The sequence below is a fragment of the Portunus trituberculatus genome, chromosome 35 (assembly GCF_017591435.1).
Source record: "Portunus trituberculatus isolate SZX2019 chromosome 35, ASM1759143v1, whole genome shotgun sequence".
NCBI lineage: Eukaryota > Metazoa > Arthropoda > Malacostraca > Decapoda > Portunidae > Portunus > Portunus trituberculatus.
The window spans coordinates 11,953,426-11,978,425 of NC_059289.1; the positions used below are offsets into that span (position 1 = coordinate 11,953,426).

The 25,000-nt window shown below is 36.7% G+C and overlaps 2 protein-coding genes across 4 annotated transcripts in view; both read right to left on the minus strand.

The window, feature by feature from the left end:
- LOC123513014 overlaps nucleotides 1-25,000 on the minus strand; it is a 363,536-nt gene that overhangs the window by 235,239 nt on the left and 103,297 nt on the right. For 2 of the 3 annotated variants that reach the window (XM_045269820.1, XM_045269819.1), the window contains exon 3: nucleotides 6,656-6,845. The gene's annotated coding sequence lies outside the window, so the exon portion shown is untranslated. Of the gene's footprint in view, nucleotides 1-6,655; nucleotides 6,846-20,726; nucleotides 21,133-25,000 lie in introns of those variants that run through there. The other variant, XM_045269822.1, reaches the window with a different exon arrangement.
- On the minus strand, nucleotides 15,173-24,964 carry LOC123513015. The gene is made up of 3 exons (XM_045269824.1): nucleotides 24,901-24,964; nucleotides 19,587-19,743; nucleotides 15,173-16,122 (listed from the first exon to the last, which is right to left on the minus strand). Exon 3 carries the CDS (start codon nucleotides 16,120-16,122, stop codon nucleotides 15,487-15,489), a length of 636 nt encoding a protein of 211 aa, XP_045125759.1. The 5' UTR covers nucleotides 19,587-19,743; nucleotides 24,901-24,964; the 3' UTR covers nucleotides 15,173-15,486.

Sequence of the window (25,000 nt, forward strand, 5' to 3'; positions counted from 1 at the left end):
CACTGAGCTTACTGCATGGTTTAAGCGTGTCTGTAAAAAAACACAAGTAAATACAGTTAAATGTTCACAACTCGTGATGCCATATTGTTTGACTGTTCTACACTAGTTTAACACACATGGTATTTCATTTATTTTTTTTTCCAAGTATTTAGTAATAATAAAACTTACAGTCTTTAAGTACTGTACATCTTAAGAAACATTAGATCTATAGAAACGAATTAGTGAATACACTAATGGCGTTTATTTCAATATCAAATACCATCATTAAGCAAGATACATCAATGGATTAAGTTTGTATAACCAGTAACAATGAACACTACACAAATTATACTGTCGACAAATGCATTTAGAAATATACGTACAAATGAAATAATATGAACAAGGATACAGCGGTTAAACAATTGCTTTGTTTGTAAAAAAGAAAATCTATAATAGTTTCGTTTTTCATGATTGCTATATTACCTTTCAGTGTCTTCGAAAATGCGATAAAAATACTACCAATATGAAAACAATTGACGAAAAAAAACATAACAGGAATCGTGCAGCACAGCTAATAAGGAGCTAACCTATCAACATAAAAAAAAAAAAAAAGCTACTCCTTAACTCTTACCCGCTGACACAATCCTTATCTTATGGATGATCGAAAAAAAAAACCTGAGTTACTCGTGTGTTGTCTAAGTCAGCAGCCAGTAACATAAGCAGGAGGGGTCAGTGAAGGTGGCTTGGGAAGGGCGTCGCCGTATCTGTACCCGCTATATCAGGACATCTGATCCTAACACCTGCTGAATATTGCGGCATCTCCATTAAAGTCGAGCTGTGCTTCCATTGCTTCACCAGTCACTGTAGCGACTATAAATACCGCATTGCGTTTCACATCTGAGAGTAATGTGAAAATGAAAGATGCATGCCTAGGTTCACTTTGTCTTAGTGTTCTGCTTTGTCTCCTCGTCTTCTAATCTCGTGCTGCGTCTTGCGAGACTAAGTTTGCAAGTGGAGCTATCAATTAGTGTTTACCTTCTTTATATCTTATTCAGTCAGTGAACTTCCCCTAAGATGAAATTTGACTCGGACTGACAAAACTAACCGATTTGTAACATAACTAAAGATACTAACTAACTATACGCAACGAATGTACAGCAAGTAAATGCTCTATTTAAGAAGTAAGGTGACCAAAGTCAGGCACAGGTTATTAAAGACTTGGACTGTTCTGTAAATGTCGTGTTCTGGTCTTTTGATACGAGTCAATTCTAATTCACATAAGTGCACACGTAATAAAAAAAATAAAATCATGCCTGAAATATACAAATACTCCTCATAACTTGGCCAGCGCGTCACCACATCCAGCGGGTAAAACGCAATTACAAGTCACTGACGAGTAATGATTTTGAAATTTGCATGAACAACCCAATATTGAAGAATTTTCCCCCGAGATGGGCACCGCTTTGATTGAAACATCTGTAACACCTTATGTTTTTTTTATTCTTTTGACAAGGAGAATAATGAACTGACTATATTATTTCTATGTCACTCACTCCACATACTTTTCTTTTTAGGAAAATCTTTAATACTTTGCAGGGAATTAGGTATTATTTGTTTTCCTCGAGCGTTACTTATAGAAATTAACAAATAAATCTATGGAATCAATTCATGGATGATTACACCAGAGATAAACAAAAAAAAATGTCGAGATGAATGGCAATGTTCTGCGGTTGACAATCTTTCATGAATTTCCTTTCCTAGGATGATAAATAAAACTTGAAAGAAACTTTGTAAGATTTGGTGAAAAACGATAACAAATTATCATTACTAAATTTCAACTTTTGATGTTTCCTACACAAATATACTGTTTTCATTATGATCTTAAATAATATTAAAAGGAAATTAAGAGGTTTTGACGATCCCATTACTAAAGTGATTATATATAAATAAATAAATAAATAAATAAATAAATAAATATATATATATATATATATATATATATATATATATATATATATATATATATATATATATATATATATATATATATATATATATATATATATATATATATATATATATATATATATATATATATATATATATATATATATATATATATATTGTGTAGAGGTAAGCCAAATGAGTGTAAAGATGGTAAGGAAACCCAGGCTGGATCAGGAACACTGTGTATCATCTAACGTTTCGACAGTATGGTTTTCAAAAAGAAGACCTTATAGTTATTATTATTATTATTATTATTATTATTATTATTATTATTATTATTATCAATATCATTATTATAATAATTCATATCATTATCATTATTATTATCATTATTATCATTATTATTATTGCTATTATTATTAATACTATTATTATTATCAAAACAATCCAAAAGCTACAGTCATATAGAAATCTTGCCCTTTTCGGCTGATTATAATACTATACATTAAGATAGCGAGAAAAGCCGGGGAAGCCTTCCACTGCACGCAAGTCCTGTTGCCCATTATATCCAACCTATGGTTCATCGTGACAAGTACTCCACCCACACTTGCCTAACATGGTCACAGAATGCACAAACCAACCACACCCACACGCAACACACAATTAAGGCATCACACAAACCCATACATGCACAAAACAGACTTGGTCAATGAAATTTTTAGCTTTATCGAAGTGGTCGGCCATACAGGTTAGTTTTATTAGTTTTATACGAATACAAAGCTCGTATTCCTGTTAGCTTAACAACCTCTACCATGGTGTACAACTGCACATTATTTGCTGTCTTCAGAGAATAATAACGGAGTCAAGACATAAACCATAAGGTATGTCTTTCATAAGATCCAAACGAAATTGACCGAAGCTATACTTGTGTACCGTTAAAACTACACTGCCTCTTCCCTGGCTAACGTGGGAATTGAACAATCGATATAAACTCGACGCAGTTTAAAGTGTCTGGGTGCGGTATGCTGTTTGACACCTTGTCCTCCACTGTTGCCTCATTTCCACAGTCCACGGTCCCGTTCTCCAACCCCGTCCCTTTATCTCTCTCTCTGACTGGCAGTATAGGTCCCCTATTTGCTTTTCCTCCAAGTAGTATTTGTTCACGTTGTAGATAAATGACTTATTGCCTCATTACCTCAACGGTGATGTGGAAGAAAAATAGAATGATTTCTGAAATACACCAATTCATATAGAATAATAGAGAACGACAGAGGGGGCGGAGCTGGAGCGGCGGTGAAGAAAGAAGGCAACCCCGTCGTGATCTATGGAAGCTTGGCCTCGGAAGATGCACTGTCAGGGACTGGAGGACGAAAGACAAAGGCAAAGTTTCGCGGGATTTTCACACGATATTGACAACAGGATACATTAACGACACACACGAGTATCCACCAGGGGTCACTCTTGCTATCCAGGAACACACTCCTATTTCACTCACTCCCTTCACCACGGCCCACAGACTCGCACCATCACGCACTCTCACCCGATCCCACCTTCAGTCACTCCACCCTCGGACCATGGCTGTTTCAGCAGCGTCCAGTCACAAATACCTATCTCCCTAACTATAAAACTATAACAAGGTACCCTTGAGATTTAGCACGAACACTCTATAATGCAACATACCATGTTACACTATTTATCTATTTTGTACAATGTGCAGTGCTTCAACAGACCTACTATGGGTAAAGTCTTACTTCACTCTGCACCATGATACTGGACAAACCATACCTAATCTGAGGAGTTAGTAGCGTCAGGGCAACGGAAAGTAGGTTTGAACAGAATCGTCTTAGTAGAGACAATGGCGAACGCAGGTAACATTACGCAGGTTGGTACTTGATACTGGTGCGTGTAACTGGCCCACCATTTACTGATCTCCTCTGAAAAACCGGCGCGCAGTTTCAACAGTTCTCTCGAGTTGTGTTAAAATGACTCAATCACATGTATTCTAATTTAGACCGTCACACCTGACTCGTTGCTAGCTTCCACAATCGATTCAGTCATCAGCACGACGCTGCAACAAAATAGCAGCGTTTACCCTGAAACCTCCGCGGCCAGCAACATTTTCTCTCGTCGCTTGTAAACACAGCTGAGCTTTATATAAAAAAATTTTCGGCATCGTTGATTTTATTACAAAACGGAGGTGATTATGAGACTATCATACGCAAAAATAAATCGTGTGCGATGATCTCGAAAAAAAAAGTATTAAAGATATATAATCGTATGCATTTGTAAAGCAACAGCCGATAGCGGCATAGCCCGATGGTAGTGATGTAAAGGCCAAGTCCCTAACCGCTGTGTGCGCTGCGCTCTCTTCCCTGCTGTGTTATTCTTGTTGCCTGTGAGTGGCATCAATATTTTCCCTCTATATATTAATTTAGGGATGGAAATGGTGACCCGCCTCTTCATAATTGCAGAACTGCCTGCATTTCCAGTGTATAGGACAAGATCCTGACTTAACAAACACCTGGATATACCTAGATATTTTTTTTCTTTTTTTTTTTTTACAAAATTGTCTAGTTTTGTAAACATAATTGCTGAACTCACAGACTGAACTACATATGTGCCCAATCGTAGGTGCAGACGCCAACCAATGTGATATTCCGCAATGCTCATGCCTTTGCTGTCTGTGTGAGCACACTGACTTGTGATCACATTCAGGTAGTGTGTCACGCACGTTGTAGTTTGATTTGGCCCATTTGGGCTACGTATGTCACAGAAATGTAAACATCCCAAGATGTCAAATGTATACCTAAGTTAACAGACTAATTGTTTTAAGAAATTTGTTATATATATATATATATATATATATATATATATATATATATATATATATATATATATATATATATATATATATATATATACCTTACATAACAGACTAATTGCTTTAAATTATATATCTATATCTATCTATCTATATCTTTCTATCTATCTATCTATCTATCTATCTATATATATATATATATATATATATATATATATATATATATATATATATATATATATATATATATATATATATATTCTACATGTGTACAGTACTTAACAAGTTACAGATTTTAAGGATTAAACCAACAGGCTAAAGAATATGGTAAATTTGCAATTTCACTCAACCATGGAATCTATAATGGGGTTCATGTTTTTCTGGTGAGAAATATAGTGAATTGATTGATGGTTTATGCGTTATTTCCGATGGGAATTAATATTTTTTGAGTTATGACTTTTTGAACTCCAACTTATGCCTACCTCTCATTACCAACAAGCTATGGGGACCTGTGGGAAATCTGGGCTTTGGGATGCAGGAGCATTAAATCAAGTGACGTGTATTGCAAAAGAGGCTGGAAATCAATAATATCACATAAAGAAACTGAAAATACTTTGATTGCCACAGCAGCAACTGAATGCACGGCTGCAAGCATTGCTTTGTTTACGTTGAGCAGCAGTGCCAACGCTACACTTCCGGCTCTATCCATTACACCACTGCCCCCCCAAGGGATACTAAGTAAATCCAACCTTAAAAGCTTCTAGCTGAGGGGGTTGGTTGCACCTCCCCCCACACTCCACAAGGGTTACTAAATAAACCCACCTATTATGTTGGGTTTAGCGCAGTCATAATGACGTCATCCCTACAGCTCTCCTCATTTCTTGACTCCCCCTTCACAGGCCTTTCACTTAGCTAATTGACATGACGTGGGAATGAAAATATAACCAAAACTAACCTAGCCCTAACTTTAACTAACCTTACCTAGTCAGGCCTAACCTAACCTAACTAACGTACCTAACTGAGGTGACGCATACTGCTGATATGTCTTCCTTAGAACTCCTCCAACCAATAGCATGGTTAGGTCATGTAAGCTAGGTCTAGGTTAGGTGTTTAGGTTAGGTTTAGTTTAGTGCCCATTGAAGGCTGTGGTGTAATGGATACAGCCAGAAGTAAAGCATTATTTTAGCAACACTGCTCATGCAGTTAAACAAAGCCAAATTCAGCTGCCACCTCTACCATCGAAGTATTTTGAGAGATTTTTTATGCGATTTTGTTGATTTCTGAGCTCTGAGAGGAGTTACAATATGAATGTTGAGTGTTTCTTATTGTAATAATTTACCTCACCATTATTTTTTCTGTTATCTATTAATCTGTATCATCAATACCTTTCTTTCCTAACTAGTGAATCAATATTATTTTTGTTTCATATACAACCTGCTTCTTATACTATCATTGACATTAACAGTGTCAGTATAAGAAACTGGTTAGTGAAAAATCCATGTTTGAAATTGCAATGTTTTAATGTTTTTCAAAATCAAATGTTATTTCTACTTGAAATTGTACCTTTCATTACTGAAAAGATAAGATAAACATTGAATCAGATTTTTTCTGAACCCTTTCTAGTTTTTTGAGATAAAGATTCTGATTTATCACTTTTTATATAATGTATCAATATTGTTATCAATAGTATAGAATTTTGTATTTATTGATTTATCAGCTATTGTGTAATAAATTTCTCTCATCAATTATCACCAACAAGGTTATCGCTATCAGTTTATTGCTTAGAGATTAATGTTATTGCTATTGTGTCCAGCTATGAAGAGCTGCATGTATTTCTAGTAACAGGACCAATTACTATGTGGTTAGCAAGATGATTTTCAGTTCTGACATTTCTCTGTTGTTACTAACCTTGGTAACACTGGTCCTTTTCTCTACAGATCATGACTATTCTTCGAGGGTGGCGGTACAACCTTTTCGTGGGTGCTCTGGTTGGCTTCATTGGTGCCACGCTGTATCCCATTGCCATCTACCCAATGATGAACTCCGGCCAATACAGTATGTCTTCCATTTGTCTGATGATTCGGTAGTGTTGCAGTGCCTGTTGAGAATAAAGGAATGACAAGAATGCAGTTAGTAATGCAAATGCAAATACGTGCAATATGTTTTCCTATAACTACCTGAGGAGAAAAAGTTACAAAGACTGGTGGATCGATTGGATATGGAATGTAGGGGAGTTGGATTGAAGATTAACATTGGTAAAACAGAGGTATGGGAGTAACCAAGAAAAAGGAGCAACTAAGGGTGAACGTGAGTACAGTATAGGTGGTCAAGCAGTGAAGCAAGTTAGATCATTTAGATACCTCGGAAGTTTGGTGGATGAAGATGGTAGATGTGATGCAGAAATAAGAGCAAGAATTGGAATGGCAAAGGCAAGCTTTGGGCAAATGAGAGGGATACTAACAAATTTGAAGTTGAGTAGTGGGATCCGGTTAAGAATCCTGAAGTGCTACATATGGTCATTGTTATTATACGGATGTGAAACCTGGACCATTAGTAAAAAGATGAAGAAGAGACTGGAGGCGACAGAGATGTGGTTTATCAGAAGAATAATGAGGATCCCGGGGGTGGCAAGAAGGACAAATTGGGAGGTGTTGCAGCTGGCTGGTACGACAAGGGAGTTATTGATCACAGTGAGAAGAAGACAGCTGGGGTATCTGGGGCATGTTTTGAGAGGAGATGGCTTGGAGAGAGATTGTCTGTTGGGGATGATTGAGGGACGTAGAACGAGAGGAAGACAGAGAATGAAATATATGGATGACATCAAGGAGATGGTGGGAAGAGAGAAGATGGAAGAAGTGAGGGAACTGGCTGGGAATAGAGGACTCTGGCACTCCATTGTCGCCAACGTCAACTAGACATGGCACTGCAGTAAGGTATAACTACCTACAAAAATATATACACCTAACAAATATAGTGTAGTTTACCTTCTCAGCTTGCTCTTCCATATTCCAATAACTTTTCATTACATAGCTATAGGTGATATATGTCTATTGAGTACTCCCTGACAACATGCAGAAAAAGTCAGATCTCCCTTTTGATAATACATGCTTGTGTGTTCTAGTTTTATTTTGCATTTCCTTAACTGTCAGGATTACTTTCAAGTGAAATGTGACATCTATTCAGAGCATTAGTCTTAATCACTAGGTTAAAGAATTTGGACGCCAAGCCATTTCAATGATTCACCAAGGATATGTGCACAATTTTTACTCAATATACCTATTCAAAATGTTATAAAAACATTAATCCTGCGTTTGGAATATCCAAGTCATTAGCATACATGGCTTAACAAATTAAAGAGCCAGAATTTATTTTAGGTGAAAAACAGCCTTCATCTACTCTTCTCTCTCAAATGAAATTCTGATTGTAAATAAATGTGTTTATGAAGGTATATGGGTTGCCATGGCCATTCTGGACAAGATTTTGATTTGTACCTCTGATCTAGTGTGTGGGCCTGCTGAGTAGGTAGCTGCCTCCCAGTGCTTTCTCAGATGACAGGTAGAACAGTACACTTTTTTTTTTTAATGGCGCCATGGTTTGGACAGTTTTGTTTCTGCCTGACTCATCTTCTGTATTATGACCAACTATGTCTTATAACCAAAGGACAAAGGAGGAAAATGTCAATATCCTTGCCTTGAGAAGAGAAAATGTGTCAGTCTAAGAAGTATGTTGGTTTACCAAATCCAGTATAGAAACTGCTGCTGGCAGTTCATGACGTTTTTGACATCAGCCTTCCTACAGAACCATATTCTGATCAGCCTCACAAAACCACCAAATCAACAAGCAACTTTCTGTGGAGAGCAGTGATTAAGTACTGCCTCTTATAGCTACAGAACTTTAGGAAATCCATCCAATCTTTCTAAAACACCTGTCTGTTAGCAGCATAGAGCATTACTGCCAGAAAAACTTGCACCTCCCAACCTGCTGTGCAGCCAAGAAACCACTTTGATACCATTTGGGGAAGGAAAAACTTGATTTTGCCTATGCTTTTTGATTCATTGAAGCGTGGCAGATAATTTAGTTTGATTGTACGTTCACATCTCATTGTATCAAAGGATCATTAGATGTCACTTCTTTGTCAAATGACACAACATTGCTTACATGGTCAGCACAGTAAAATGCCCCAAATTTGTGATGGTTTGTGAATGCTTCATTGATCAATTGGACAAGGAGATCTGTACCTCCTTCATAAGAATGCAATAAATGCAGAGCAGTATATCTCTGTTCTGCTCTGCTTTTCCTCACCCATGGCTGTATCACTTTCATGAACACCTTAGGGCAATGAAAGTCTCAAATGGCTCACTAACCAAGGATTGAGATCATGGTGTGGCTGGACAACAGCCCAGACCTCAACCATATTGAAAATCCCTGTCTTATCATGGAAAAAAAACTTCAGCCATGCAACACCACTTCCATCTCTTATCTCTTGTATGTCATGAAGACTGTGTGGAGTGAAGAGACAGATGTACTAGTACATTACTTCAAAATATTCAGTGACAGCATGCCTAAACATCTTCAGATAATCATTAAGGCCTAGGACAAAATTACCAAATATCAAAATAAGTGCCATGAGTTCCGTCAGTTGTTTTATTTTGTATCTATTTTATAACTTTTATGGAAATGAGATCATGTGCACTGAAGGTGACATGTGCTCAGGTGGTGACTGTACATATCCCAGGTTTTATCAGTAAATGGCAATTTATGTGGATTGCTCTTTTAGTTCTGTTTGGGGACTGGCATCTAAATAGGCCTTTTAGTTTAATATTTTTTGTTGTCTTAGCCAGTTCTTTCCTCTTACATAGAAGAAAACTTCAACTGATTTAATTGAATGATTTATTTATCTATTTTACAATGGTGTTCTTAGTATTTTATATTCTTCCTTGCTATGTTTAAACTCTGATAGTTTTGAATATCTATTTGAAGTAATACATTTCTGCTTACCTTATTAGTAGTCAAAATAATGCATATAACTTCACACCTTTTTTTTCTAATCACCCACTCTAGTCACATTCACTCCCACTTTAACACTATAGCAGAAAAAGAAAAACTCCATCAATCAAAGTCATAAAATGTAAACAAGACTCAGGTATGGAATGCAAAATTAAGATCTAGCAATTCAAACTTTGAAAGGTTGAAATATAAATATAGTTACTTGGGAAGTGCCTGACAATTGCCACTAATAGAAAGTGGAAGTAATCAGGATGTGTATAGCTGATTTTTATGTCAAGTACAGGTGAAGGAATTTAATTCATTGTGGTCTATCAAGCTGAGCATCGAGAGGTAGTATATTGGACATATAGAAAAAAAAAGGAAAAAAATTAATTTAAATATCTTCGATATAGTAGGTACTTTTGATTGACAGAGTTGATAAACATTGATAGAATACATATGTACCAGGAGGGAACACAAGAAGAATGAAGGAATTACAAACAACAAGAAAGAAATGCAGATTGGTGTGAATGGAGTTTCCTTTGCCATGACCTCATCTCGTGGGACAGAGTTTTAGCAACATGTCAAATACATTACATTAGTTATGCACCATGATATGTCATTACTTATATATGATTCTAAAATATCAAGAAACCTTCATCATAAATTTCTGTTCTATGTTTATTAACTTTTTTCTTTTTTTCAGAGCAAGCTCAGATTGAAAATCGCAAAGGTATCAATCAAGAGGAGATACAACCTGGAAGTGAGTACAGTATTTATTCGTGGATGGTTAAAGTGAAGAGTGTTGCCTTTAGTATGACTTCATTCATACTTTATAAATGATTTTTAATACTTTAGTAAAAAATATATAGTGAACTCATCAATAATAATGAATTTCATTGTCTTAGAAGATGTCTATTATACTTAAGTACTTGGCTCACAACTACAATCCATTCCAATATATTACTGGTATAAACATGAAATGGTTGAATGGCAAAACTCAAAGAATTTTCTCTTCCCACACAAGAAAGAAATAATAATAACAAAATATACAAGTGAATGAATGAAATAAATTCAATTTAATTAAATAAATACAAATCAGTAGCAGCTTTTCCAGTCCTAACTGGGAGGAAGGCGAGATGCATTGTGGTGTGTTCTTTGGTGGCGTCGGCTTTACTGGTCTCTTCTTTCTGCTTAATTTGGGTACTAATTTTATAGTGTAGTCATTCTGAATACAGCCTTACAACCTTGAATTTCAAGTCATTTAAAATTTCTTTGACCTCCTCCTCCTAGTCCACCTCCACCTATCTCAGCATCAATAGCAACCTTTTCCTTGTTACCTGCTTCTTGAGGGACATGGTGATACATTAGCCATATGTTGGTTGGATGTTGGCAGGAAAAGCTTCCTCCATTCCTTCACAACTTTGATTTCATTGTACATCAACTTCACTTATTTCATTAATTAATGTATTTTTATTTATATTATTTATTTACTTTTTATTTTTTATTTATTTTTTTTATTCATTTATTATTTCTCTCTCTCTCTCTCTCTCTCTCTCTCTCTCTCTCTCTCTCTCTCTCTCTCTCTCTCTCTCTCTCTCTCTCTCTCTCTCTCTCTCTGGGGAAAGCTGTATTTGGTAGTTTGTTAGTTCTCAGTCAAATACATTGTATGATGAGTACCCACTATACAGTACATGTATAGTGGTAAGTGAGGGGATGAATTTCGCAAGTTACCTATGTGTATGTGTGATCCATATCTATTTCATTTATTTAATTTTCTTTTTCTTTCAGATATGAAGGTGTGGTCGGATCCATTTGATAGAAAAAAATAGCGATAATGTGATGCTTGTAAAGGCATTGCAGCTGTAATGTATATAATATTATATATTTTATAATGTTAATAACTTAAAAACATCCTTTGCATCTGTGATGCTTAGTGGGACATTGAAAATATTACATGAGAATAAAGAGGGAAACGTAGAAAGGAGAGAATAAAATGAGTGGAACGGACTAAGTGGTCACGTGGTTAGTGTTGAATCAATAGGAAGCTTTAAAAGAAGATTAGATAAATTTATGGATGGGGATGATAGATGGAATTAGGTAGCTTTCCTCATACACGGGCTGCCACATGTTGGCTTGACAGCCTCTTGCAGATTCCCTTTTTTATTTTGTTCTTAAAAGAATATGTAAGTTTGACACCACAGTGTTACTTTACTATGAGTTTCAGAAGGCAGGTTACATCTTTTTTTTAGGAAGTAACTCTAGCTAATTGATGAATTGTAATCATATTTTGACTGTTTTGGACACCACTAGTTTTTGTCACTATGGTAAAATAAAAGTGGACAAAAAAAATTTTGTCTAAATAAATTTACCTAGCATAAGACATAAGCTGCAATCCTTCCTACCACTCAGAGACAATGCCGCCCCCAGCATTAATGTGAATCTGTGTGTTATTAGCAAGCTACCATAATGATATTTGGGGAAATAAGCCTTTCACTGCTTTTAACATGACACTGTAGCACAACTTCACATTTTAATAATTACATTAGGTTGAATTCCCTTACTTTCTTTTGCTTTAATTAAAACTCACCTTTATTTCCATAAACTACTTGATTCTTTAAAAACACTATATTGTTTTTATTTGTTCTTATCTCACTGTAGGTATAGTTTATGATACCTACTGCCTTCATGTTCAGAATACTTTGAGCAATGTGTTGCTTCTAAACATACATTATAGATTAAAGGAAACAAGACATAACAGGAGTACAAAATTATGCAAAAGGTAATACTCAGCATGTTGTTTATTTCATCCCTTATTGATGCTAAGGAATTTATACTATGTGGGCAGAGCAGAGGAAGTGACAACACAATCTTCATGCTTCGGGCAGCTGGCTGAGTCTTATGCATGTTAAGTTATGATAGAAGATGGCTTTATTATCCATTTTGATGACTTGGCCAGTGATGAAAATTAGTGGATTGTCTAAACATGAAATCATATTGTAATTCCAATTCATCAGTCAGAGATATTCCATTGGAAACTGACAGTAGTTATGGAAGATGCTAAGAATTATATATACTTCATAAATGAGTTGTGCAAATTATCAACCCAATTATTATGTGCACAAAGCTAGCTAATGTTTGCTATGCTACTTGTTCAGGTCCTTGGATAATTACATAAAGCTTTGGCATTGCAATTAGATTTGGGGTATTGCTGATGGAATATATATACTGTATTGTATAAAAATAAAACTGATTTATATATATTTTTTTAATTCGTAATGTTCTCGTCTGAATTTTTCATGTGCTTAAATATTCTTAGGCATGACTGGTCTTGTTACACTTAACTCTTTCACTTCAGCTTTCAGAAATCCCATCATCCTCTTCCATTATCTTGACATTTGGTGATGTATCATATTGTAGTGGCTGAGTGGGTAAGATGGATAGAAGTTCATTATCACAATAATTCATTGCTATAATGGTTTTGGTTATCTAATAATATTTTTTTCATAAAATCAATTCACCAGTATAGCTATTATTTTTGGTTCCAAATTAGTGATAAATCATCTTAGTATTTTTTTTGGAACATGGGAATATTAATTCAAATATTAATCTCTGAAAATCAAATGTTATTTTACTTAGAGCAGTGCTTTTCATTATTGAAGATAAACATCAAATTTTAAGATTTTCCTTGAAATTTTAAGTTTTGGAGGATAAACCTATAAATAAAGATTTGGATTCTACAAGTTCTTTAACTTAGAATTTCAAAATTGATATTGCTAGCATCGAAATTTTTAATATACCGATTTATTGGTTATCAGTTAGCAGGTGATACATTTACTGGCAGATATCAATTATTGGTTATTGCATTTAAGTTTATCATGATCAATTTATTGGTTATGATAGCTTTTTTGTAATTGCACTCAGCTATGTGTAATGCCATGATTATGTTAGTTACTATTAGTATGAAAATTATTTGGGTATAGCATTAGATTGTCCCCACTACCCAGACACACACATGGTTTCCCAGAACAAACATATGAACAAACATACGTCTGATGGATTACACGCCGGTGATTGGCTGGAGTAAGCTGGATTCCTATTGGCTGTGAACCTTAGTATACTCAGACTGTGAATAGTATATCCGAACGCATGAGCAAGCAAGTAATGAATGAGAGGTGTTATGTCACTATCCCATACAAAATTGTAAGCATCACTGTTCCCCAATTTAACTTTAATACTATTGTCTTTCATTCGTGTTAACATTAATATAGTCAGAACCTTAAAATTAAATAAGTTGTTTCCCATTATGAAACTTAATATTGTAACCCAAAATCTCGAACACCGATTCTTTCTCCTAAACACATGGGTCTCTCCAGTATAGCTCAGTGCACTTTCGTCTCTCACTCACGCAGGTACGTGGTCAATGCGCGGTTCGTCCCCTTATCTGAAATCCCTCATATTCATTTAGAGAAATCATTCAGTGGTAAAAGTTAACATATTTAATTAAGACTAATTCGTAGAGCTATTAAGAGTGCGCTTTCGTCTCACTCACGCAGATACAGCGTTGAAGTGCATCTCGTCTCTCACTCAAGCAGATACAGTGTTGGAGAGCCAGTCTGTCTCGTATCTCGGCGGTGTCACACAAACACACACAGTACACTACCCATTCCCCCCATTTATCTCGGTAATTTGTGAAGTGAATTTTTTTTTTTTTTTTGGGTACGCTGGCAGAGTGTCCCTTAGCGTCCTCTGTCATACTATTTATTTTTGTGTGATAGGAAAATAGTCAGCAAAATTTCAAAATTTCAGTGTGAATTTTTTCTTCCTTTGGTAATTCTTATGTGTCTTATTGTCTCAGTGTCGTGGAGATCTGACGGCTGGACGGCTAGCTGAGGTGTACTTACTCACGTAAAGCAGTCTCCAAAAATCACGCTATCTTAATATTATTATTATTATATATATATATATATATATATATATATATATATATATATATATATATATATATATATATATATATATATAATTTTTTATCCTTAAGTCTTCCTTCTTAACAGTTGAGGGACGAAAGGGTGTGGTGGCAGCTTTTACCAAATTCTTGTTCTGTTCATTGGTCTATCTGAATTCATAAGTGATCTCTTTTTGTTAAGTCAAGTTATCAACGTTAAATCAAACTATTGGGATAATAAATGTATAATTTTTTTATATCTTACTTAACTTATATATTCCTAGACCAAATAGTTATCATCTCATAAAGTCAAATAAATAAAGTTACCATTACATATGGAGAGATGGTTGATTTTGTACATATAGTGGTGCACCAGAGACAGCGATGCGTGTGAGGAGGAGTTGGTGTTTAAAGTGCAATCTCCTGCATGTCGATCACATGGAGTTAACTTACTAAATGAAACACACCTTAAGGATTACTCAATTAGGGCATAAATTATAGTGTTTTTTTATTAGCAATGCCATTGTGTGCTAGTAACATGTTTACTCATTCAGTAAATAAAGTAATTTATTAAACAAGCCTGTTATGGCCCATAACTTTTGGCTCACTAAAGTAACAAGAATGACTTTAAGAAAAAGTATAACTTGAAATTAATTGTCTAAATCTGATGTAGCTACTGATAAAATTCTTGAGGTAACAGTAAACTGTTAGGTTAGTGCCACTCATACTCTGCACAAGTTGGGTTAGTGCCACTCATACTCTGCACAAGTTAGATTAGTGCCACTCATAATCAGCTCAAGTTAGGTTAGTACTGCTCATACTCTGCACAAGGAGCCGAACACTTGGCCTCGGGATCACACTTATGATTAATCCGTGAGAAGATTTCACCTGAGGGACACCTATCAAGGCAGGTTTCATCAGGCAGCCCTTCAAAATTGCAGTGATAAAAGTTGGTACAGTTAAAATAGTCTGGTTTTAGTCTGTTGTTACGTACATCATCGTGAGTGCAGTGTGGTGGTCTACATGAGCAGGTTTTATGAATGTCTGCCTGGCATCCCTGCCCATCAAAGTAAGTTTCTGGATCACATTTGACTGTAGTTACAATGCTACCATGCTTATCACACACATAATACTCAAGCCCATACATTCTTAGAGCTGCTTTGCCCATGACACTCAGAGCACAGTCAAAAGTACATTGTTCACAAGGTGGTGTGCAGCTGAAGCCTGGGAGTGTTGGGTCCATACAAGTTTTGGTGTTTGTGTCAAAAGCTTCACCACTGGGGCAGCTCACTGGATCACCAACATATGTACTTATTGAGGTGCAAACATAGTAATTGTGGCAGTCAAAAGGATTGTCTCCAAAGTTACCCACAGCCGAACCATAATGGGAACAATCCACAGCACACAGGGGCCGTTGTGCCAGGATGCTGCTCACCATCATCTGCAAGACATGAACTTAACTATTCATAACATCAAAAAGATGTCTCATATCCATTATGTTAATGCAAACCACTAACCATAATAAAAACAACTTATTCTCAGTAACATGTTTTAAACTTAACAGGGATAAACTTCAAATCTTGCCAATTTTACCATTTTTACCATATCTTGCCAGTGAAAGATCATATTTTCTGGAATTGTTATGAGTTTCATTTTGATTACTCTACTGGTGATCTGGCTTTCTTTACTGAGTTGGTAATTTCTCTTAAGTATTTGGTGATACTTTTGCTATTTCCATAGACATATCTAAAGAAATTTGGGACTAGCAAAAAAGCCTTGATTTCTAAACTACTCTCCTGCAACTTCTATTCTTCTCTATGTAACTCCATCTCTAGTGTCCTTTATGACTGTTTTTTTGTTGTTTATCGAAGTCCAGTAGCAGTGGTGTTCCTCAGGATTCTGTCGTGTTACCCCCTAACTCTTCATATTGCTAACCAATGATCATGTAAGCAAAACTCTTTGTCTTACCTACTCTTATGTTGACGTTACTACGCTGCACTTTTCCATATATTTTGAAAGGTGTCTGACCCTTCATTAATTATTAGTCATGCAAGGATGCCACAGAATGCCTAAATTTAGATTTCTAAAATTTGACTCAGACCAAACCTCTGGCTGCTTTCCTGGTTTTACCAACTGCATGTTCCCTCTTATCCCACAGCCTTACTGCATACCCCTTTTTACTTTCTCTAAATCCTATTCTGTTCATCTTTCTAGTGCAAGAGTTATAGGTAATCACTATCTTTAATCATTTATCCCTTTCTCTAGTAAACTTTGAAACTTTGTGGCTGTTTCTCTACTTCCAACATTCTATGACTAACTCTTTCAAGAAGGATGCTGCATGACACTTATCAAGTATCTAATTATTCTACTTGGCCTTACTTTGGGAACTGTCACTCAAGTGGTCTCACTGATATGAAAAAGAAATGCACTACTGGAGAGTAGACATTTTTCTAAGATACTTTTCTTCTTCATATGTTCCCTCGCAATTACTTATTTAGTAGTAATGCTAAAAAATCATTCTACGAAGAACTCAAAAACCCTCACATTAAGTTAGGTCAGGTGTTAGCTTAGTTTAGGTTTAGTCAAGGGACAGGTTTAGTTAGAATGCATCAGTGATTTTACATGCATATAACATGAAAATCTCTGCATTTGGAGAAAAACTCCTTAAATCTTTTTTTTTTTCCCAGAAATATAGACTTTTTCTGATGGATTGCTCATATTTTGTTCTAGGCATCAAATACAACCATTTATGCATTTGTTATTATTCAATGTCTTTCTGCATATTCACCTGCTTTTTTCCAAAAAAGTAATTGCCCTTATATAGCCACTAGCCAGTGGCACTCATGATATAAGTGCAATCCCATTTTCTGTATTTTGTGTACTGTATAAATGCTTCTAACATACCTGTCAGAAAAAGTCAAACAATTCCTGGATATTTTAATTTTGTTTAGTTTTCATGATGTTTTTTAATTTGTAGATTTATTTACAATGCTAAAAATATTCATACTACTACTACTACATACTACTACTATTACTAATTCTTCTTCTTCTTCTTCTTATTATTATTATTATTGGTACTCCAGACACGTGTGTGTATGTACCTAACACGGTTCATATACTGCAGTATGTCACTGTACGTGTAGTCGCCAAGAGACAGATAACATCCCGTAGAACAGGATACGCTGAGCAGAACTTGTGCAAGAGAACTGGATTACTGGATGCAACAACAGCGAGTCCAACACAACACTCTCTGCCACTAACTGTGCTTCTACTCGTAACTCCCTGCTCCCTCCTCTTACTCTTACCGACACGTATATAATATTTGTTACATCTACATAATTCCACTACATCACAGAATCTCTTTGGTATTTTTTTCTTTTTTCTTTCACATAAAGGCCACACAATGGCATAGCAAATATTTTTACCGCCCAGGGCAGCGGGCGGCCTTCCAGTTTGCCACCTTTCCTAGAAGTAATACAATATTAAAAAAGCACATTAACTCCTTAAAGTGTGTGTGTGTGTGTGTGTGTGTGTGTGTGTGTGTGTGTGTGTGTGTGTGTGTGTGTGTGTGTGTGTGTGTGTGTATATATATATATATATATATATATATATATATATATATATATATATATATATATATATATATATATATATATATATATATATATATATATATATATATATACCGGACCAAAAAGCAGACTATTTCATTGAATATAGAAACCACTACTATATGTGCATCAGGAATAAGGCACAAGGCCAGGGATGTCAAACTGAAATCCTAGGTTATGTCTCGAGAGTCATCAAGATTTGGTAACTAATTTTGACAGTTGTGCAGTCTTCCAAAGTTCCAACCCTTTCTTGTTGTGTCTTTGAAAATGTTTGGGTGGCGTCATGGATTATGCCAGCACTAAGCTTTTGATGGTTTCGTTTTGGATGTGTTCATTTAAAAATTAGAATTTCCAATAAAAGAACGTTATTGCTACCAATTATAATATAAAATAAATCATTATCATACGAATGAAAAGTAAAAGTGGTTATTTCTTGTCTTAGCCTTGATAGTTTAATTACATTTTCCTAATTTCTAACAATTATAATAAGCTGAAAAATTTCCTTGTCACCTCGCGGCCACTGAAAACCATCCCGCGGGACACATTTGGCCTGCGGGCCAAGAGTTTGACACTTGCACTAGGCCGTAACAGTAACCGCTCATGTATGTTGAAGTAGTCGTAGAGCCCTTTGAAAGTAGTGGAGGCGCGCTGCAGATGTGTTTCAGAATGGGGGCGACCCAGGGTAGATTGGAGCCCCTCAGCAGCATACGCACACGCGCAAACACACACACACACACACACACACGCCCAATCATCACCAACACCAATACCATCTAGACAACGAAAGTCAGAGGAATGCGCGCGCACACACAAACAAACAAACACACACACACACACACACACACAACACACACACAACACACACACACACTAATGTTATGAAAGTGAGGCCAACTCACACACACACCATCACCTTATGTCAAATGAAAAATAGGCCAACACACACACACACACACACACACACACACACACAACCATTACCATCTATACGACGACAATCGGAGGAATCCGCGCGCGCGCGCAATCATCACCAACACCATTACCATCTAGACAACGAAAGTCAGAAGAATGCGCGCGCGCGCACAAAAACAAACAAACAAACAAACAAACAAACACACACACACCTAATGTTATGAAAGTGAGAGCAACTCACACACACCATCACCATCACCTTATGTCAAATGAAAAATAAGCCAACACACACACACACACACACATTACCATTGCCATCTATACAACGAAAATCGGAGCAATCCGCGCGTGCGCGCACACACACACGCACACACATACACACATTAGATCATGTTAGATATGAACGAAAAGAGCCAGGAAGGGAAGGCATCTGGGTGGCTCCTGCCATGGTGGCCTTGCGGCCCGGCTCGGTGGGCTGATGACGTCACGGCCTGGCCCGGTGGTCTGATGACGTCACAGCCCTGGCCTGACCTGGCGGGCTGAAATACGTTACGTAAATAATTTTGAAAATGACCTCTCGAAAAAACACCGCCAGACCTGAATGCTTTACATAATCCGACTTGGCGAATACTTTAACTAATATAAAAAATACAAAGAGATTCCAAACTCCAGTAATATTAAAGATTTTTGAAAACTATAAATAAATTATTGGAACCTTGATACCCCAATAAAAAATTCAAACGTCCGCCCATTCTCACTTCAAATTAACGAAACACACTTTTAAAAATATGAACAGTCTTTTCAAACACTTTTGAGAGAGTTAGAGCTAGAAATGAATAATTCACAGGGGTACCAACATAACTATTATTGGAACATTAACACCATTAGAAAACAATTCTACTCTTCACTAATTCCTTTGACCAGGAAAGCAAAACACTTTAAAACACATCAACTAACTTTTGAAAACAATAAACACTTGATACTGGGTCAAACAAAAATTTTTCCTGGACATTCCTGAAAATTTGGCACCAAAAACACCCTTATTTAACACAAAAAAAAAAGGCTAACAACATGCTGCACCTCACACACGCATGGAATACACTTCAAACACAGTGAAATACTTGTAGAAAGCATTAAACTTTACTTATTCAGCCCAAATGAATTGTCTAGGATTAAAGAAAATAATCCTGGATTCTAGGCAGGCTGGCCACTGGGGAAGGCATATCCAAGATGGCGGCGGGGACGAGGGATCGACCGCCCCCTTGTATCTCACTTAAACCTTCACCAAACTTAAACCTGGCCATGGCACCTGTCTTAATAGGTGATATGAAAGCTTAGGAACGTGGCTGTATGTTGAGGCAAGACAGACCTATATGAGAGATAAGGCAGGATCAAAGATGGCGGCGGGGTCTGTTGTCAGGTGGGGATCCCCCCTCTACCTCACATAAAAACATGTAAAAAATGGCATGAAAGGCATTTGATGAATTATCATGGCTGTGGCTCGCCTTAAATAAACACTCACTTTGTTAACGTAGTTCTGCTTCTGTGGATCAATTTCGTAGCTTAGTCCAGGAATAAGATGAATTAGAGAAGTGGAAACATCAACGCAGTCTTGTTTGTCACCAGAACCTTAAAAACACTCGTGATATCCCGTACGAGTCACTTCAATCCGAGTCGTTTGAGTGTATAAATCTTGCTAATGTCACTAGAATCGTAAAAACACTCTTAAAATCCAGTGCCAAATCAACAGTGGGCCTTTAATGTGGCAGTAGCTGCCACCTCACACACCTCCTACCGTCACGCAAGACTGAGGAGTACTGGGATCAGTGCTGCCAGATCGAGTTGCTAACTTTACCCTAAATACATCCTTAACATTACCGTGTTTGCTTTAAAATTACCCAGTTTGTTGAAAATCTATTTATTAAAGATCATTTATATTTATGTACATGTAAGATATATTACTCTAATATATATATATATATATATATATATATATATATATATATATATATATATATATATATATATATATATATATATATACGGTGCTGATATAATATTTCCCCGAAATGAAAAAATGTTACCTTGATAATGCTCAATGACCCAAAAACAAGGTAATTACCCTGAGACTGGCAGGACTGACTGGGACGAGAGTGGGAGGGTGGATAGCACCGTGACGCCACTGTCTGTAGCGTAGCCACAGTCACCTTATTAACTAGCATATTACTTAATTTTTTTTTTATCAGGGTGGTATTGATACTACTGTATATATAGGTAGTACAACTTGTCTTGTACTTATATTCGTAATAACAGTAATGATATATTTAGGTATTAAGTACTGAGAATCCTGCTGGTTCCTCACTGTTAACGCGAGCATTAACTACATTATATGACGTTTTGATCGGGAATGTTTCAACCAGCTACGGGTTGTTACTATACGCTTGTTTCTCTTTAATGTAACAACCATCAAGCAAGCATAACCAATGTGTCTGCCTATACCGTTCCTTTCATCTGAAAAAAAAAAAAAAAACGAATCGGCCCTAAAGAATTACTTTTATTAAACTGATGACATCACAAGACCTGGAACCATAGCTATTCACTTCTAAATACAAGAACATTCAAAGAACGAGTGGTTGAGTAATGGTTACTTGGCGTCGGAACAGGAAAATATTTAGTTTAGTGTCACCTTCAATTCTGCGATATGCAATAATTAACAGCATTTTAGTAATAAATGAAGTGTCTTTCAACATTTTCAAAATGTGTACAGGTGTGGTATTAGTTTGGTAAATATGACGCGTGTGTGAGTGTGTTAATTTGGGAGTTTTTCAAACGCACGCACGCGCGCGTGTGTGTGTGTGTGTGTAATTTACCTCGGTCACCTGTTGGTCACCCAGCCAGTCTTCCCCATTACGGAGCGAGCTCAGAGCTCATAGACCGATCTTCGGGTAGGACTGAGACCACAACACACTCCACACACCGAGAAAGCGAGGCCACAACCCCTCGAGTTACATCTCTTACCTATTTACTGCTAAGTGAACAGGGGCTACACATTAAGAGGCTTGCCCATTTGACTCGCCGCCTCCGGGATTCGAACCCGGACCCTTTCGAGTGTGAGTCGAGCGTGCTAACCACTACACTACGCACTGTGTGTGTGTGTGTGTGTGTGTGTAATCTGTCACCACCACCACCACCACTACTACTACTACTACTACTATTACTACTACTACTACCCCTTCAGCCCATATGTCGGTTGCGTGTGCTATGTTTTGAGGACTGAGCTTGCTACAAATATATATATATATATATATATATATATATATATATATATATATATATATATATATATATATATATATATATATATATATATATATATATATAACTGACAACTGTGTGGACCAAAATTGTCGTCCCCAAGAAGTGCTTCCTGAGGCGGACTGCCCCTCCGCCCCCCGTTAGCTCCACCCCTGGGGACACAGTTCCACAACAAACAAACACAATATCAAACCACACCGAACAATGTTTCCCTAAGCTCCATCAGACCTCACAGCGAGACGTTCTCACATATTTCCAGACTGTTCCGACACGGCATTATTATCATTAGCATTATTATTTTACTTTATCTTTATTCATCGTTATCATTATAACTATTATTATTATTATCATTATTGATATTAGTTTTGTCATCATCATCATCATTATTATTATTATCATTATTATTATCATTATCATTATTATAATTGTTATTATTATTTATTGTAATTATCATTATTATTATTACCATCATTATCTGTCATAATCATTGTTATTATTATTATTATTATTATCATTATTTTTATTATTATTATTATTACCATTATTATCATCATCATCAATGAACACAGGGTCATAATTGGTAATCCCTATTCTCTGGGCTAGCTGTGGTAACTGCTGTTCCAGTGTGTTTCCCTCTCATAAGATGGTGAGCTGCTGCGCTGTTAAATCCTGTCACAGATACACAAGGATCAATTTGCATGAACTCTTCTTACCAGCACCACCACGAGATCCACGAGGAGCGTCATGTTGCATCTATGCTGCTCTCCCTGTAACTGCAGTATTCCAGACACCTTATCACTCTTATCAGTAGATGTTTCTTGTTTTCTAAATGCCAAAGTTGCAGCTGACTGTATTCCGGCAAACAGTATACTGCTATATTTACTTATTACAATTTTAATAGTTACTGTTGACTACAGTATCCTACAAAAAACTACTGCCGAAACAAAAGGAAATTCTTTCTAGTTCCATTTCGAAAACATGTAGGAAACAATGCCATAATGATATAAATATTAAGCTCAGGCAGGACAGAATGCACCAAGCACAAATGCTATGGGAAACGCAGCAGTGGGACACGGACTAATGTTGTGGCACGGGGTGACACCGAGATTCACAGAGTAAGAACCTTGAATGGCATCATCATTTTGTTGCACCTGTCACTGCTCACTCTTCCTTGTTCTCCGAATGCCACCCGAGTTGCGGACGTGTTCTGTATATTATACCAGTATAAGATTCGAGAGTTTAATGCACAGACTTTAACATGAATAGGACAGTGAGCAACGACTACTCCTTATTTAGCTAAGAAAGTTTTCCCTGTTTATTTTAAAGCATGTTCCTATTTTCTGTAAAAGACAAGACCCATTCTCTTTCAGTTCATGTGGATAACTCGAGAAAATTTCTGACGAATTTGTGTGACTGTTTTCAAATAGATTTTTCCGCTTCCTGGAATGCGAGTAAGTGCAGCTAAAATAAAATAAAAATGGAGATGGAAAGTATCTACAATACATAAAACATGAAAACAATATACACATAAAAAAAACTCATGCTTTATCTTTGTGTGTGTGCGTGAGAGAGAGAGAGAGAGAGAGAGAGAGAGAGAGAGAGAGAGAGGGGGGTGCGAGGGGACCTACTCCTGTACCTTCCATCTTCACAACCACTTAGTGTCAACAAGAAAATTGATTTCACACATTATGACAACGTAAACCTTTATCAACAACATGAATTTCTTTTCAATCTGGAATTTATGATTATTGTGTCTCGCCGAGTAAGATGAGTATACATGCTCCAGATTCATGTTACGGTCCCTGCCTCAAGTTGTGTCCGACGCGGGGCTGTAACGGCGACACTTGAGAGAGAGAGAGAGAGAGAGAGAGAGAGAGAGTGTTCCCTTTTCCACTCATCATTCTAATTTTCTCTTCCTTTCCATCATTCTATTTCATGTCTCTCCTCGTTTTTCCACTAGGCCACCAGACAGACCACGTCCCTGTGGGTGTGAAAGAAGGACACAAGACACGCCTGGAAAATCAAAAGAATGAAAGGAGAATGTGAGGGATGGGTTATGTTAGCCTTCCTACCGTTCCTCCCCACCGCTCTCCGGAGTCATGAAAACAGTGACGTAAGATTGATGGTGATCGAGCCGTGCTATGAAGCCACTAGCCAGCCATATTACATCGTCACCATCGTCCATTTTCCTCACCACTATACGCTTACGAAACCCACTGCCTTTCATCTCTATGCTACCATCACACAGCCCTGACTGTCATCACACATGCAACACTACCGCTACCAGTGATACCCATACATCATCACCACTGCAATCACCACCATCTCCACCAGTCATTGCAACCACGAGGACACTAACAGAAACATTACAATTTCATTACCTTTAGCTATCCATTGCTATTAGAGGTGTAATGCCAAGCTGGAACTGCAAAGATATAATGTGATGTATGATAATGCTCTCTCTCTCTCTCTCTCTCTCTC

Bases quoted from the DNA above. Each gene is read 5' to 3' on its own strand.
- LOC123513015 (XM_045269824.1), bottom strand. From the start codon at position 16,122: ATGATGGTGAGCAGCATCCTGGCACAACGGCCCCTGTGTGCTGTGGAT.